This window comes from Heteronotia binoei, chromosome 1, assembly GCF_032191835.1.
Source record: "Heteronotia binoei isolate CCM8104 ecotype False Entrance Well chromosome 1, APGP_CSIRO_Hbin_v1, whole genome shotgun sequence".
Taxonomy (NCBI): Eukaryota; Metazoa; Chordata; class Lepidosauria; order Squamata; family Gekkonidae; genus Heteronotia; species Heteronotia binoei.
This window is the reverse complement of record NC_083223.1, coordinates 227,172,184-227,190,681: the sequence shown is the minus strand read 5'-3', so window position 1 is coordinate 227,190,681 and position 18,498 is coordinate 227,172,184. Positions and strand designations below refer to the sequence as shown.

General features: G+C 45.7%; 1 protein-coding gene across 3 annotated transcripts in view; it reads left to right on the top strand.

Annotated features, from left to right (window-relative positions):
* FBXO11 (F-box protein 11) overlaps positions 1–18,498 on the top strand; it is a 170,676-nt gene that overhangs the window by 127,956 nt on the left and 24,222 nt on the right. For all 3 annotated transcript variants that reach the window (XR_009555909.1, XM_060248910.1, XM_060248908.1), the window contains exons 10-14: positions 9,384–9,490; positions 9,582–9,719; positions 16,807–17,024; positions 17,405–17,490; positions 17,577–17,671. Coding sequence is in view for 2 of the 3 variants with exons in the window: in XM_060248910.1 (XP_060104893.1) it covers positions 9,384–9,490; positions 9,582–9,719; positions 16,807–17,024; positions 17,405–17,490; positions 17,577–17,671 (644 nt within the window). In the remaining variant the exon portion in view is untranslated. The remainder of the gene's footprint in view (positions 1–9,383; positions 9,491–9,581; positions 9,720–16,806; positions 17,025–17,404; positions 17,491–17,576; positions 17,672–18,498) is intronic.

The following is an 18,498-nucleotide window of genomic DNA, read 5'->3' as shown; positions in this document are numbered from 1 at the left end:
TAGCCATGGCTATAGCATTTTCATTCCTGGCTCAGGTCCATGGTGCTTCTACAAGAAACCCACAACAGAATCAAGGGCCTACCCTTTGAAGGCACAGACCTATTCAGCATCAATAGTGATGAGGTACTTAACAAGATGTGAAAACACAGGCTCACAGCTAAGACACTGGGAGTGATTCTCCCTACCTAGACTACTCCAAAACCTTGATCTTTCTTCAGACCATTTCTGTTCTGCATCCAGAGGAAGAGGTCAGCTAATGCTTCACCCTTCATATTCATACAGGCCTACTTATATGCCTCACAGTCAACTCCCTGTCCAGCAGGGAAGATTCCCTACTCCCAGGGACAAAGCCAGGTCTCAATCATCCAGACTCCAACCTGTGAAACAGGATTTTTGACAGTTACAGCCCACATCTGGTACATCTACCAGCAGGGGGACTGAGTCTCCATCAACTCACCTGGTAGGGCATTTACCAAGACCAATAGGATGTTTTATTGAATTGATTGTTTTTATGATGTTGTAAGCCGCCCTGAGTCCGCTTGCGGAGAGGGCGGGATATAAATGTAAAGTAATAAAATAAAATAAAATAAATACTCAGTATCATGTCACCATGATAGAATTTGCCTCTCTTCCAACATACGTACCATCCCACCCTCTCTCCAGAATGCCTCATGGGAGTTGACACCCTCCTCAACAAGAAAACACTCAAGGAAGTGCCTGCAAAATATCAGCATTTGGGGTTTTACTCCAGATACTTTCTGGTCAGGAAAAGGAGATCCATCCTGGACCAGAGAGGCCTAAACAAGTTTCTGTCAATAAAAAGGTTCAGAATGTTTTCAGTTTTTAGTGTCCTTTCTCTATTACACCAGGAATATAGTTTGCAGTACTGGATTTACTAGACACACATTTTCACAGCAAGGTGAGACCAGACCATCACAAGTGCCTCCACTTCCAATGTGGCTCCTGCCAGTTCCAGTACACGGTGCTTTCATTATGGCACCCATGGCCTTTACCAAGGTGGTAGTGTTAATAACATACATAAGGAAATGGAGATTTAAAATATGCCCTTAACTCAATGATTGGCTTAACATAGCCAATTCCAAGCCAAAACTCCTGTCAGATCACCTAACCCTGCAACTACTCTGAGCACTGCCCCTGAGGAAACACCTACAATGACTTATATGCCACCAATTAAAACACGAAATACAGAACCTTCAGCTTCCTTGGTGCATGAAACCAATGGTATGGACACATGCTGGGAGATGCATTTCAAATCAATTGGATAAGAGGCCTGCTATATACTTTCCTGTTGCCACTGATTCCCAGAGTTGTCTGCCAAATGAGACAGGAAAACACATTTATCATCCTGGTAGCTCTCTTCTGGCCTAGATAATTATGGATCTTCTTCGTGGTCTCTGTGCAGTCCCACACATGGGTCTTGCCGCAGGCAACGGATCCGTACCTCGGAGCTCCAATAGCTCGTTTATAACGTCTTTTGGCGCGCTTTCCTCCCGCCCTGGGGAGCAGGCAGCGACTGCGCATGCCTGGAGCGGGGGGAGAGCGCCTATTCCACTCAGTTTCTTCCCTTCCGCCGCCCGGACAACACCTACCTCGTTGCGTTCCTCCTCTGGCTCGTCTCTTGGTATCGTACTACTCCTCCCTTTTCTTCACTATTTACTCTATTTTTTCCTTCTTCGTCCCATTAATATTAAAAAAAAAAAAAAAAAAAAAAAAAAAGGTTACCCGATTCTGCGCTTCAGCCTTTTTTCTTTCTACCCCCCCCCCCCCCCCTTCTCGTCTCTCCCTTCCCTCCTTCCCCTGTCCGGAACGAATGGAAGGGAAAATCACCTTTAAAAGGTGCAGGCAGTGTGGTTCTAAAATTCCGTCCTCGGACGGTCATTCACTCTGCCTTTTTTGCTTGGGGGAATCCCACAGAACCGATAACTGCCACCACTGTGCTTGCTTCGGCAAGCAGGCGCGCAAGAACAGAGCAGCCCGCCTTCGTAGTTTCCTCATGGAATCCTCTCTACGCGCAGTGTCTACTTCAGATCCGCCGCCTCCCCCACTGAGAGCGGGAGATTCGGCAACTTCGGCCCTTCCTACCGTACCTAGGAAGCATAAGTCCGATAAAAAGGCTTCTAAGCACTCTGAGGGTCACAAGGCGCCCAAACAGACTCGTCATGGCGAATCGAGCCTGTCGAAGCCACACCACTCGGGCCCGAAAACCTCCAGCCCGACCACTTCGGCGCCTAAGAAGCATCACGACCCGTCGGCTTCTACCTCCGTGCATACTTCCGCCTTTGCTACGGCTGCGCAATCGTCCGCATCGACCGCCCAAACGGCCTCCGCGCAATCGAATCCGATTCTACCTATTGAACTCTCGGCTCCTTCCGATGTTATCTCGGAAATGCCTCGCCTCACTCAACCCTCTATCGAAGTGATTCCGATTGGCTCGAGATCGCCCTCGGTTCACAGCCTTCCTCCTGATGATATCCTCGACACCGAGGCTCCACTTCTCGGACCCGAATCCTTCCTCGACGTCACAACGCCAGTGCAGAAGGACATTACGACTCCATTGCTTAAAGACACGGCAGCACCACTGCTAAAGGAGTCCTCGACACAAGTTTCCTCTCATCGGCTCCGACCTGGATCCCCACGGGCCCGCTCTCGCTCGCGGTCTCCGCTTCGTCCGAGATCTCCGTTCAGAGATCGTCCCTACTCTCCGCATCGATCTCCGCGTCGTCACGACTACCAGGACCCTCGCCGTGATCGCTCCCGGTCCCGGTATGGTGACTACCTCCGTGACTACCCACGAGACCGTTCTCCTTCTCGGTCTCCATCACCTCGACTTCACTCGCGCTACCATCGGTACCTGCGTTCACCATCGCACCACAGCTATAGGCATCTCTCCGACTTCGATCCCGAGCCTCTCCCCAGAGATGTTTATATGCCTCGACTCAGGGATTATTATTCACCCGGAACCCGCGACTACTACCGTTCACGCGACCAACGATCTCCTTATTACCGCCACCTGTCACCAGATTGCTACGATGATTACCAACACTACTACTCTCCCCGAGAAGAACCAAACCCTCGCACCCGAGATGATGCGGCAGCCCTTCGGACCCGAGACGTCTTCGACTCCCAGACTGCACCTGTGCAGCCTCCCGTGATTCCTCGAAACCGAGATTCTTCCAGAACAGCATCCGCATCGGTTTCCAAGCCACCGGCTTCGCCACTCAAGCGTCCCCGGGACCCTTCACCTGTTGAACCCAAGTCTCCACAACGTCCCCTCTCGGCTTCGGATAGAGACACTTCTGATCATTCCGACTCCGAGGAGGCCCCTGCCTCACCCTCATCCGACCAGCCTCCTAGGCTTTCACCATCCGACAGTTCTAAGGCCTACCTGAATCTCATCACAACCATGGCTTCCGCACTAAACATCCCTATGTCCTCCGACTCACCAAAAGTTTCGGACGTGGTCCACGACCTAGTCCGCGCAGATTTTCCAGATAGCTCCACGCTTCCTATGCTCCCTGTACACCTTGAAGGCCTCCAGGAAGCCTGGGAGAAGCCGGCTTCGATCCCTACACTTTCTCGCCGCCTGGATTCTCTTTATAGGGTGCACGTAGCTGACTGCAAATTCCTCGCATCTCACCCGGCACCCAACTCTGTCGTGGTTCATTCCGCCACCAAGACCAAACAATCTCGCCACCCCGTTCCTCCGGACCGGGAGGGTCGAAAATTGGACACTCTGGCTAAGAAAATCTACAGTTTTTCTTCAACCAACTCCAAGTTGAACAATTATTTAGCCTACTTTGCGGCTTACTCCTTCAACTTGGCTAACCAGATTACCCCTCATATTGCATCCATGCCTGACTCATCTCAGAAGACTGTGTCGTCTCTCGTCTCTGAGCTCTCCCGTGTCAATAAACAACAAATCAACTCTATCCGCCATGCGGTCTCCTGTTCTTCTCGAATTTTTGCAACTTCGGTGGCTTTACGTCGCCACGCCTGGCTGCGCTCTACCAACTTGCAGCCGGACATCAAACAGCGTATAGAAGACCTTCCCTTCGACGGTCTGGGACTCTTCCATGCGTCCACGGACGAGGTCCTTGCATCCGTCGATGACGGCCGCAAAAGAGCCAAACGACTTGGTGTCACACAACCAACCTCACTGCCCTCTAATAGGCAGAGACCGTGGAAGCCATCCTTCCAACGCCGCCAGCGGTCTCCCAAGTCTCAAGATTTCTGGAAAAGGAAACCTCTCCCAAAGCAACCTTTTCATCAGAGGCCACGGGCCCAACCTTCTAAGAAACACTCTCAGACAGGCAAGCAGTCTCTTTGACTCCCCCATCAGGCATACCAGACTATCCCCTTTTTACCCGAGTTGGAGTTCCATCACCACCGACTCTTGGGTCCTCACCATCGTGCGTCTAGGTTACGCAATAGAGTTCGTTTCGCCACCACACCACCACCACTTCATAGCCACACCTCCATCTGCTCTCTTGCAGCAGGAAATTCTGGACTTGCTCCAGAAGAATGCCATAGAACCCGTTCCTCCTCAACATCGAGGCACGGGATTCTACTCAAGATACTTCCTGGTCCCCAAACGCGATGGAGGAAAGCGCCCTATCCTAGATCTTCGGAAGCTGAACAATTTCATCGAATGCAGGAAGTTCAGAATGATCTCCCTACACACCATCCTGCCTCTTATTCCCAGGAACTCCTGGATGGCTTCCCTAGATCTTCAGGACGCTTACTTCCACGTGACTATCCGACCTCATCATCGGAAGTATTTAAGATTCGCTATGGGGCAAGACCACTTCCAGTACGTATCCCTGCCCTTTGGCCTCTCCACCGCACCAAGGGTATTCACCAAGTGTATGGCGGTGGTGGCAGCGGCTCTCAGACTCCGAGACATCACAGTCTTCCCATATATAGACGACTGGCTTCTCATAGCACCGACTCAGCATCGTTTGCAGACCAATATCAGCACAACGCTCTCCCTCCTCGATTCCCTGGGCCTTCGTGTGAACACATCCAAATCCCATCTCGAGCCCACGCAGGACATCAAGTTTATAGGAGCTCTCCTTCGCACCTCTCTCCACCGTGCTTTCCTTCCAGAGGATCGAGCAATCACCATCATCACCTTAGCCAGGTCAATTCAACGACAGCCCTGCCAGTCTGCATTCACAATACAACGCCTGCTGGGCCTCATGGCCGCCACGACTTCTGTCATCCACTTTGCCAAGCTACGGATGCGACATCTACAGCTCTGGTTTGTGAGAGCCTACCATCCTCTGTTGCAACCGCAGAGCACCCTACTCACGGTTCCCCAGAGAGCTCTCTCATCCCTTACCTGGTGGACGGTACCCAGCAATCTTCTCGCGGGCATGCCGTTCCTACCGATGCCTCCAGTAGCTGTTGTGACAACAGATGCCTCAAAGTGGGGATGGGGAGCCCACTTACAGGACAAGACCGTCAGAGGCCTTTGGACGCCCTCCGAGAGGGCCATGCACATAAACTGCTTAGAACTGATTGCCGTACACAGGGCCCTCTTATCCTTTCTTCCCCTGATCAACGGGAGCCATGTCCAGATCTCAACGGACAACATGGCAACTGTCTATTACATCAACAAGCAAGGGGGAACCAAGTCTCTCAGACTTTGCCGTATAGCCATCGTGCTCTGGGAATGGTGTCTGGAGCACAACATCCATTTGACCGCCGTTCACCTCCCAGGCGTAGACAATGTTCTGGCCGACTCTCTGAGCAGGTTTCGTCTGGACGACCACGAGTGGTCCCTCAATCCAACCTACCTCCGACGCATTTTCAGATGCTTCGGAACACCCATGGTGGATGCCTTTGCTTCACGGGACAATGCCAAATGCCCACGCTATTTCTCCAGAAGGGAGAACGACGCCTTCCTACACAGATGGACGGGCCCCCTCCACTACATCTTCCCACCAACCCCCCTACTGACTCGGGTTCTGACGAAGATCACACGAGACGGCACGGACTGCATCCTGGTAGCCCCCTGGTGGCCACGGCAACCATGGTTCACGAGACTTCTCCAGTTATCTCATCACACCTACCGTCGCCTTCCTCTCGTGAGCGACCTCTTGTCCCAAGCCAATGGTCAGATATTGCACCACAATCCTCAAGTACTGGCCCTAACGGCCTGGAGAATTCGACCTCCCACCTCTCCGCAGAGGTAGCCCACGTTATTCTAAACGCTAGGAAGCCCTCCACAAGGCTTTCGTACCAAAGGAAATGGAAACGCTTCTGTTCATTCGCGACTGCTAACCATCTACTCCCAGAATCAGTACCTCTCAATATGATCCTGGAGTATTTACTTTCCCTACAGAAATCAGGACTCTGTTACTCATCCTTGAAAGTTCATCTCTCTGCCATCTCTGCGTTCCACAACCCGGTAGACGGCAAAACAGTTTTTTCTCATTCCTTGTCCAAGTCTTTTCTCAAGGGCATGTTGCACCTCAATCCACCCGTTAAACCCCTTGTCCCAACTTGGAGTTTATCCCTAGTTCTTTCCTCGCTTATGAAAGCACCATTTGAACCTATGGCTACCATAGACCTCAGTCTCCTCTCCTGGAAGACAGCATTGCTGATTGCCCTTACCTCTGGAAAACGGGCAAGTGACTTATGCGCCTTCCGCCACGACCCTCCCTACACCATTTTTCACAAGGAAAAGGTTGTCCTCAGACCGGACCCTGCGTTCCTTCCTAAGGTTGTCTCCCAGTTCCACTTATCGACTGCGACCTCTCTGCCGACCTTTTTTCCAAACCCAACAGATCACGGACAACGGGCCCTGCATTCGCTGGATGCAAGAAGGGCTTTATCCTTCTACCTTGATCGTACACGGCCTTTCCGTAAGGACCCTAATCTATTTGTGGCATACGGAAACCCCTGCAGGGGACTCAAAATCTCTACCCAGAGACTATCTAAATGGGTAGTTAGCGCCATTAGGCTGTGCTACGAACTGGCTAAGCAGCCTCTGCCCGAAGGCCTTAAGGCTCACTCTACCAGAGCGGTCTCGACGTCTTCGGCTTTTTTGCACGGCGTCTCCCTAGAGGACATCTGTGCTGCTGCATCGTGGTCCTCTCCCTCCACGTTCGTCTCCCATTATGCGTTGGACGTTCGTGCAAGACGTGACGCCTCCTTCGGCCAAGCGGTCCTCAGATCCATCTTTCACTGAAATGGGGTGAGTGTATCCGCTTATGTCTCTATGTCATACAATCTTTGCCTTAGGCCATGTGACTAACCTTTTTCTTCTCCAGCACCCTCCTCCAGGACACTTAGCTGGCTAGTCACCCATGTGTGGGACTGCACAGAGACCACGAAGAAGATAAACAGGTTGCTTACCTGTAACTGATGATCTTCGAGTGGTCATCTGTGCAGTCACACACGCCCACCCAGCCTTCCCCGCTGCTGGCTTTTGGTACTTCTTGTCTTACCTTTTTAGTCTCTCTGCCAGTGGCGGCTGGAAGAAACTGAGTGGAATAGGCGCTCTCCCCCCGCTCCAGGCATGCGCAGTCGCTGCCTGCTCCCCAGGGCGGGAGGAAAGCGCGCCAAAAGACGTTATAAACGAGCTATTGGAGCTCCGAGGTACGGATCCGTTGCCTGCGGCAAGACCCATGTGTGTGACTGCACAGATGACCACTCGAAGATCATCAGTTACAGGTAAGCAACCTGTTTTTCCCGATGCTACTGGTCATGTCCCACAGTAGCTATATCCCACTCCTACAGGAACAGAGGCTCTTTCTGTAGAGCCCATTCCCACACCCAAACATTGGCAGCCTGCACTTAATAGTGCAGCTTATTCAATAACCAACAGATAATTCTGAACCCGTCAAAGAAATTCTACTTAATGCCAGAAAATCTTCCATCTGATATTCCTATTTGGCCAAATGGAAATGTTTCTGTACATGGGCCACAGAACAGGGTTTAGTTCAGTCCACTGTCCAATACAGAAAGTTTTTGAATCCCTCCTAAACCTAGTCAGAGGAGACCATTCATTCACCTCTATTTGAATCCATCTAGCCACTCTATCATGTTTTTATGTTCAATTCCTATTCTTTCAAAGAGAATCCAGATTTTTTTTCTTGTGGGGTTACTGAATCATCCCCTCCTTCCATTTTAGCCTCCTATTCCTCAGTGGATCCTCTCACTCATGCTCTCACAACTTCTGAGTAAGCCTTTCAAACCAATGGCCAATTGCTACATTCCCTATGAAATCCATTTCTTTTCCTAGTTGAGGTAACTCAGCCAGATGTGTCAGCAAACTACAGGTGATGAGACATGACCCTCTCTTTCATCTTCTGCACTTCTCAACAGTGTTGCCCAAGGTAACATCCAAGTTCTACCTAAACCAAGACATCACCCTGTCAGTATGATACCCTCAGTTGCAAGATGAAGAGAATGAGCTCTCTATTCCTTAGACGTTTAAAGGGCTCTCCTCTTCTACCTAGATAGAACAAAATCCTTTTGAAAAGATGTCAACTTATTCATTGCTTCTGTAGGCTCCAACCTGGGGGAAAAAAACTGTCAACTCAATCTATCTTTAGATGAATAGTCATGTTCATCAGACTGTTACAAAATAGTATGTTGATTCTTTGCTGCAGCTTCATGCCCATCTGCTCAGGCACAGTCTACATCAGCTGCTTTTTGCCATGGTCGCTCTGTTAATTCCATCTGCAAGGCTGCACTTTAGCAAGACACTACCTGATGGGTGTAGATGCCACAAGAGATGTGGTGGTGGGAAGAGCTGTCCTACAATCTCTGTTCAACTGAAAGCTCACACACACCTTCCTAAGACTGGTAAATCAGCTCATTAATCTTCTATGTGGGACTGCACAGGTACCATGATGATGAAAAGAAGGTTGCACTTACCTGTAACTTGTTCATTGAGTGGCTGTTTGCACAGTCACACAATCCTCTCTTCTGTCCCTCTTTGAGGTCTTAATATAATGTGAGAAATTTGCCTCCCTCCAATGTACAGAGAGGAATTGATGGAAAGGTGTGCTACTATATCATGTGCAAAACAGCATGTGGGGGGGTAGAGCACCTCTAGGCATTTTAAGCTTCAAAAAAAATCCTTTCTGCAACAGGCCTGTGTGTGCATGGTATCGCACAGATGACCACTCAATGAACAAATAGTTCAAGTTAATTGCAACCCTGTTTCTTTTTATATGGGAAACTGAATAATTGAAAAGACCAATTAACAGCATATTCTAAAAGGCTCAGTCAAGGTATTTTTCAATAGATATCGCAACAGTTTTTTAGTTGTGGTATAATGTTATATATGTCTTGTAAAAGCAGGTTTACCCTAATCTAAAATTTCATGCCTCAATATTTCCTTTCAGTTGGTTCTGCAGTCTGTGTTAGTGGGCAGGGTGCTTGTCCTACTATCAAGCATTGTAACATCAGTGATTGTGAAAATGTTGGACTCTACATCACAGATCATGCACAGGTAATGTTCTGTCTCATTTTTATTCCCACTTTTCTTCAAAAATAAAGTCTTTGGGCCCATTTTAAATCACCGATCTTTACTGATCTTTTAGGGAATATATGAAGACAATGAGATTTCTAACAATGCATTAGCTGGGATTTGGGTTAAAAACCATGGAAATCCTATTATCAGAAGGAATCACATTCATCATGGGCGCGATGTTGGTGTTTTTACATTTGACCATGGCATGGTAATGTATATTTTTCCTTTTGAGGAGAGATTATTATATATAATATATGTGTGTTGTGCATGCTTGTGGATAATGTTTTGTGAATGTTGGAGTTGCTATTATTTCCTCTGACCCCAAATATAACACTAGATATCTCCAAGCCAGGGTTAGGAGATCAGGGAACAGAAAAGTAAGCTCACAAGTTGGCACTCATGTAAACCCCCCTCCCCTCATTATGTTTGCACCACACTAACAAGTATTTGAAATTAGAGTTATAAGATGTAGTTTCTCTGTTTGTGAACACAAGTTGTAGAGAAGTATTTCCATAGGGTACAGGCTACATTTCATCAGACGTTCTCCATCTCTGCAGGCCACTGAAATGCTAATTCCAACATTTCAGCACTTGTATTTCTGTGTTTTAAGCTTATCTTTTGCAACAATAAATGCTGGAAATGTTGTCATTGAAGTTTGAATAAATGATCAGAGCTCAAGTTATTGGTAGAAATGTATTGCTTATAAATTGATTTTTTAAAAATTGATTTTGGCTGAAACCAAAAAACAGTATAAGCTATTTTACATTCCCAAGAAAACTGATTTCGAATATCAGAAGTGCTTTGGGTCAAAAATGGAAATGGGGCTTGGTCTTCTGATAACTACTGTTCTTTTACTGCCTGTCTTTCCTTTTTATATATATTCCGTTCCTTTTCTTCCCTTAGAAGCGCATTGATTCACAAATCTTGAGCTTGCTTGTCTTTAGGCATGATTCATATTCTTTAAAAGTATTTTGAATTCATATTACTTTATGCTCTGCTGGAAATAATCTACAGATGATCCCTAGCCCTAAAAATGTCTGGCTGCCCTTGACCAGAGCCAGGGCTTTTTCAGCCTTGGCTCCTATCTGGTGGAACTCTCTGCCAAATAACACCCATGCCCTACAGGACCTTATTTAGTTCCACAGGGCATGTAAGGCAGAGATGTCCCACCAGGTTTTGGTTGAGGATAACAACAGGTACCACCTTATCTGGCACTCCCTTCCCTCCCCACCCACCACCTCCTTGCTGTCTCCCACTTGCAGGACAGTAATGCATACTGTATTTAGTTGATGCCATCTAATGTTTTTAAATGTTTTTTTAAATTTTAACTTGACTATTTTAATTCTGGTTTCTGTTGTACTTTTTGTTGTTAACCACCCTGAGCACTCAGGGAAGGGAAGTATGTAAATTGAAATTATAAATAAATAAAGTATTCTTTAAAAGAATTTATTTTCTTAAAAAGAAACTAGTGCCAGAAATGTTGTACTACGCCCAAAAGACTCATTAGTTGTTACGTCAAAAGATGTAGTCATGTACTAAGGAACAGTTCAAGTTTTTAAAAGAAGCCTTCTTACTTTTTATAGCTTCTTTGACTTGGGTTGTTAACCACACGGTCATTCTTTTAGAGTTGGCAGTACCTTGCCTAAACTGGAGAGTGCATTATATCAAGGACTCATTATAGTGCTGTTTTAGATAGCTTCCAAGTATCCTCTGGAGATTTGACTCCTTGGATTTCCCTTTCAACTTTTTCTAACAAGCCCCTTAATTTTTGTAAAGTTTCCTATTTTGAAATCAAATATGACTGTTTTGGCCTGGGAGGGTAACTTTTTATTGATATAAATGCTGAATGTAATAACACTGTAGTCGCTGTTCCTAATTGGTGCAACTACATCTACGTCTTGCACCAGGTCTTGAGCTCCACAGAGAAATGAGTCTTAAATACAAAAACTTGATATATACTGAATCAAACCATCACGGTCAGTATTGTCTATTCAGAGTGGCAGTGGATCTTCAGGGTCTCTGGCAGAGGTCTTTCACATGACCAATTTCCACATGACCTGGTCCTTTTAATCTGGAGATGCTAGGAACATAAACTGAGGTCTTCTGCATACCAAGCAGATGCTCTGATGTTTAGCCACGGCCCCTATCCAAGATCACTACCTTTCTGATTTGCTTCATAAGCAACTGTTCAAGTGTGCCATCATTTATTATGTCTAGGGACTTTATTTCTACAGCATGAGTCAGGCACAAATTTGCCTACTCAATGTAAGGATAGTTGAAGTAACCTGGAATTGCAGCATTTTCTTCAGTAATCACTTCCCTAATTTCCTTCTTCATCTTGAGATCAGCTCAAGGGCTTGATCAAGGGTGTGTGTGATAGTGTACTCTCTTTTAAGTAGTCTTTAGGGCCTGATATCGCTATCCATAATGAGTCTATATGGGAATTTATTCCTGTAATGTTTTTCAGCTTGTTTGACTCTGTGACTTATTTGATGCACAATATAACACCTTCCCCAACATATCCTGCCTATAGGATACTTCTAGGGATAAGAGTTTCATCAATTTATTTTCCCCATTCCACCTTGTTTCTGAAACACCCATTAAATCTAAATTGTGATTTACTTTCAGTCTCTCCAGTTCCCCTTTTGACTCAGGGGCTGTATAATCACACATATAACATTTCTCTCTCCCAACGATCCTTGCTGCCTATGTAAGAACATAAGAAGAGCCCTGGCAGATCAGACCAAAGGTACATCTAGTCCAGCATCCTTTCTCACACAGTGGCCAACCAGTTCCTTTAGATGTCCCAGCCATAGGGCAATAGAGACTGTGGCCTTCTGTTGATGTTGCCTCCTGACACTGGCATTCAGAGGTTCACTGTGTTTGAATGTGGAGGTTATCTTCAGTCGCCATGGCTAGTAGACACTGATAGACTTCTTCTCTATGAATTTGTCTAATCCCCTTTTAAAGTTGTCTTGTGCCTGTGGTCATGATTATATCCTCTGGCAGTGAATTCTACTTTTTAATCAAATGTTGTGTAAATAAGTATTTATTTTTGTGTATCCTGTCACTGCTGCCCATCAACTTCACTGGATGCCCTCAAGTTTCAGTATCTTGGAAAAGGGAGAACAAGTTTCCTTTGTCAGCTCTGTTCATCCAAGTACATAATTTTATAAACGTGTACCATGTTCCCTCTTAATCATTTCTTTTCTACACTGAAAAGTCCCAGATCATTGTGCACCACAACTGATAACTTCCCCACAGCACAATCTGTTATCCTATCTAAATGGCACATGGTGCCCACAACCTTTGCACCAGACAGGCACGTTATCACACAGTGAAAACAGCTGTTACAGGCCTCTGCTTGCTTTATGTTTCTATTGATCAAATCACCCACCTCCACCTAAAAAGTGGTACTCAGTACAAGAGGATATCAGTCCATCATCCAGAGAAGAGATCCCATTTTAAGGGATTGTATCCCTTCTCCTTAGTCTCATGTCCCTCCCACTTCAAGACCAGAGAAGCTGTTAGCATAGGGAGCAGCATGGTTCCAGCAGGTCACTGAAGGTCTCATTCATGTAACTCCCTCCCCCTTCCAAATCCTTGCAAATTCCTCTAGCAAGAAGGATAACGTATACCCTTTGTCTCCTATTTTATGCCTTCTCTCCTGCTCCTTGTCAGACACCTTCACTGAACTCCCAGTCTCTTCCCATTACAATTCCTTGGTTGCCAGGCTCCCAGAAAACTTGTGTGTCTTCTTAAAGTCTAAACCAAGGGGTGTTGAACATGCAGTCCGGGGGCCAAATCAGGCCCTCAGAGGGCTCCTATCAGGCCCCTGAGCAATTGGCTGACATCTGCTTCCTTCTCCCTCTCTCTTGCTTCCTTCTGCATCACAGCTTGCTTTGCAAGGCTTGCTCAATCACACAGGAGCTACAGAGCAAAGTCTCTCTTTTCTCCATTGGATGAAGCTCCTCTCTTGGGGAGGAAGGGTGGGAGGGATAGCTTGCTTTGCCAGGCTCTCTCAATAGCACAGCAGAGCTACTGAGCCAAGTCTCTCTTCCTTTTATTGGCTGAGACTCCTCCCTCTGCAGGTCTCTTGGGGAAGGAAGGAAAGAGCCAGAGCTTCCTTTGCTCAATCCCCTGGATCCCATGGGAGAGATACAAAGAAAGCACCCTGAAGACCAACTAGTGCTAATGTTTTAAACATGTTTTAAGGATTTTTTCCCCATCTTTAATTTTGACTGTGTTTGTCTATGTCCTTCATAAAATTTATATCTTTGCTGCCTAATCTTAAACAGGCACACATACAGGGTCTCATTTATGTCGGATCTGGCCGTCATAACAAATGAGTTCGACACCACTGGTCTAAACTCTTTATTGGGCAGATAGTTTTCATTGTTGAAAAGGCACATTAACCTGGTCCAAGCTGCATTTTAAACTCCATCTGTTTTTCTCTCTCACATTCTAACTTGGGACCCTTCTCCCTATCCTTGGTTTCCTTCCAGCCCATTTCTCTTAAGTGACTTATCACCTGAACTTGTTCAGTGTTTGGCTTGTTGAAAATCTGGAGTACCCCATTATCAGTGTTCCAATCCATTGGTCTCTTAAAGGAAACAGGTGTGGGCTGCTCGCCCAATTTAAGGAACAAGTTATCAGAAATGTGTGCATCTTAGGATGCCACCTTTATACCTTTTTTTTCAGCTGGGCATTTACTACTGGTTGCACTATTAATTGCACTCTTGGCCCCTCCCTGTCCAATTTCAGAATTCATTCTGTGGTTGGGAGAATTTGGGATGATCTGTTCTTGGAGAGATAATGGAAACCTTGTACTTATTGAGGGATAAATCAGAATCCTGGTTCTGATTAGTGGATTGGGATTTTTCTTTGTGCAAGATGCTGGTAGAATAAACTAGGTGATTTAATGGGAAGGGCAGATGGATCTGAGTGGGATGATTGAATTACCCGTATATACCCGAGTATAAGCCGACCCGAATATAAGCCGAGGCTTCTAATTTTACCCCGAAAATCTGGGAAAACTTATTGACTCGAGTATAAGCCGAGGGTGGGAAGCGCAGCAGTTACTGGTAAATTACAAAATTAAAATACTGGTAGATACCAATAAAACGACATTAATTGAGGCAGTAAACTATTGTTCTGCAAGTAGAAAAGAGGGTCAACCTAAACAATATGGTATCAACAATAACTAAAAAGTACAAAACCTTAGCTCAGGTAAGGGGTCTGAGCCGGCGGATGGGGTGAGAAGCCTTGGGGCCAGCGTGGGCGAGGCTGGGGGAGGCCTAGGCCCCAATCCGTGTGTCCGGGGAAGCCGCAGGAAACCAGCAGCTGCTTTGTAGGCGGGCAGGCAGGACGGCTTCCTTTCTGCTCCTCTCGGGCTTCCCAGGGTCTACAAAACGGCGCATGGAAAGGAGTCCCCCGCCCACTTGCAAGGAAGCAGGAGGGAAAGAGGGAGGAAGGAAGGGAGCCCCCGGGAGGGAGGGAGGGAGGCAGAACTCTTGGGGCGCGGAAACAAGAAGCCGGGGAGCGGTTTCCCGGCGAGGCCGGCGTGCTGTGGCTGCTTCACCCGGAGGCCTTCGGGGAATGGAGCAAGCGTACTGGCAGGCAGGCCTCCCCAGCCAAGGAGCTGCAGAGAGGGACAGACGGATTGCCAGCCATTGTCCCCCTCAAGCTCAGTCGGCGGAGAACCACCCACGGCCCCCCGCCTGGGATCCCGCCAGCCACGCTTCTGGCCGGGCAGGCGGCTGATTAATCAATAAAATATGCAGGTGTATGGGCAGGCCGGATAGTGACTCAAGTATAAGCCGAGGAGGGGTTTTTTCTGCCCAAAATTTGGGCAGAAAAACTCGGCTTATACTCGAGTATATACGGTACTTAAATGGCAGGTCTGACTAATGCCTTGTGATGAAGATAAGAGGATAGTTTGGGCTAAACTCTTGATCATATTTCCAGAGAGGTCTGCCTTGTCAGGCAGATTTCTGGATGGTCCTAGAAGATTTGTTATTGTCCTTGATTGTTAATTACAGGCAGAATGTCGATGAGTCCTCAGGAAGTCACAGAATAGAGTCATTGTTATAACCAGGCTACCATGGGAATCTGACTGCTTCTGTATTCATTAACATTTTGATGTATGTAGCCTGATACTAATTCCTCATATCAAACCTTGGTGCTCTTGCAAACTCACACAGCACAAGGCCTGAGAAGCAGGGTGGTCGGGGTATCTCATAACATGGCTCCTGCCCCTGGGCCTTTTGTCGGTTAAGAGTGATCAGTCCAGCACCTACTGGAAAATTCACTTTCATGTTAAGTCTAGATTAAGGATGTCAGATATATGACCTATGTGATGAACTGGCCTGACCAGTATCTGGCCCATGAGCAACTGGTGCTGTTCTCAGCCCATGGGGGAAAAGGGGCTGCAAGAGGAAAAAACCACTCTCCTGGAGGCTTTAGAAACAGCCTCTCTGTCAAGCCTTTCCCTCAGCACGACAGCTTCTATGGGAAACAAAGGAGGTATGAGAATTGGGATTGGGGAGATCTGAGTGAGCCAGGTTTTTGTGGGTTCCACAGTAAATCAGTTGCTGTTACTCCTAGGAATCAGTTACTTTTCTTTGTATTTTCAATAAAAAATAATATCGTTAATTGGATTTGCCTGTGTCCTTTATAAAGTTTATAGCTCCGAAACCTGGCATTACATTTTACAGCACATGTGGCCTGGCACAACAAACTGACATTTATGTCAGATCCGGCCTTTGTAACAAATGAGTTTGACACCTCTTAGAAATGAAGTCTGTCCTGCAGTTTTTTGTGCCTATTTGAATGCAGTTTCTGGTGTTTACATTAAAGCTTTATAGTTAACTACACTGGTAGCCCAAAAGGGTCTGATGAAACAAGCTCTGGCTCCCAAACATAGGACTGGGAAAAGATTTCATATTCTTAGATGAAATTTCAGTCATTTCATATACAAACAGAAAAATGTATGAAGTTATGATCTTGTGAAAACATTTAGTATTTGACTTTTTATTAAGTTGCAATGTAATGTGAGATGGAGCCTTAGTGTTGACTCATCTGTGCCAGAATTTGTGACTGAAGAACTGGTCCTTACTCAGTAGCATGTTAGATGGGGCTGTCTTTTTTTTTACTCTGTATGGGGAACTGATGGTGCTATATGTGCATATGTATACCATTTTCTTTAAAATAATGTCAATGAAGTGGGGAGAAAAATAGTTCAAAATCACTTTTGTTTTTCCTTACAAAAATAATGCCTTCTTCCTTGCGTTTAGGGTTATTTTGAAAGCTGCAACATACATAGAAATAGAATAGCAGGTTTTGAAGTGAAAGCTTATGCCAACCCTACTGTAGTTCGTTGTGAAATTCACCATGGTCAAACTGGAGGGATTTATGTCCATGAAAAAGGAAGAGGACAATTTATTGAAAACAAGATCTATGCAAACAATTTTGCAGGTGTATGGATTACTTCAAATAGTGACCCGACAATAAGGTATTACTCTTTATTTTGACTTGGAAGGGAAGGTTAACAAATGGAAGCATTGAGTAGTATGTATGAATAACATAAATTAATATTTGGAGTTGTTTCAAACATTTGGGAATTGTGTAGTTTTAAATTGGTTCTGTATGATGCATGGATGAGAGTCCACCAGTGCAGTAATTATACAGCCACTTTTAGTTTTGGGGCAAAAAGTTGGGAGATATTTTTTTTTCTTCATTCCACGTTGAACACACTGCAGATAGGAAACAGGTGTTTGCTACAGTGCTGAAGAATTTCTCCTAAAAACAAGGATTTATTCGGTGTCTTTTGAATGCAGGTTCTGTATATGGTTTGGTGGATGTGATAACTTCTTCTCTGGTTTTACATCTTAGGGGCAATGCAATTTTTAATGGGAATCAAGGTGGTGTCTACATCTTTGGTGATGGAAGAGGCCTTATTGAGGGAAATGACATTTACGGTAAACAACCAAATGTTTGTTGTTTTGCGCTTGATAGTCCTTATATCTTCAGTGCCATATTTCTCAAAGTGTGCTTCTTTCAATAGGGAATGCATTGGCAGGGATACAGATAAGGACTAATAGCTGCCCCATTGTTCGGCACAACAAGATTCATGATGGCCAACATGGTGGTATTTATGTGGTGAGTATCTTGATGTGGACTTCAGAACTTTATTCCCTAGCTTTCAGAAGTATTTGTAATTAAATGTAGGATACATGCTGAATAATTTCCTTTATCTTACAGGAAAGCCTTCACTGTAATGAGATGGGTGTTTCTAATTATCAATAGGGTGAAAATGCTGTGCTGTGTGGTATAAGTAATTGAAAAAGATTAACTGGATTTTGTTAGTTTAGCTGGAAAGGTTTATTTTTTTACGCTTGCAATTGTCAACAATTTGACATATTGAGTGAGAATCTTGTTCTGTGTTACTTGGACACTTTTCATCTCATGCTCATCCAGTTTTCTTGCCAAAAACAAAACAAAACTGAGAATTTAAAATGGTAAATTGAACTGTTGGCATTATAAGGGTTTTTTTGTGTTCTAGATGTGCATTCATGCCTGTGTGTTTTGGATATAGACTTTTATTGTTATTTAGTTACGAAGTTATATCCCGCATTTCTGCCCAGATCAGATCCACCAAAGCAGTTATATATTAACAGTCCCATGGTTTTTGGCCTGTGAGGTTCTGCACGGTTTGATCTTATCCCCAATGCTATTTAATATCTGTATGAAGTCACTGGAAGAGGTCATCAGGAGGTATGGGCTGCAGTGTCACCAATATGCAAATAATACCCAGTTGTACTTTTCTTCTTAATTCCAAGGGTATTATTGATGTTCTGAACTGCTGCTTGGAGTCAGTAATGGGCTGGATAAAGGTAAACAAGCTGCAACTTAATCCTGACAAGACAGATGTTCAGAAAGGCAGAGTAGAAAGACAGAGATCTGTCCTGTCTTAGGTGGAGTTATAT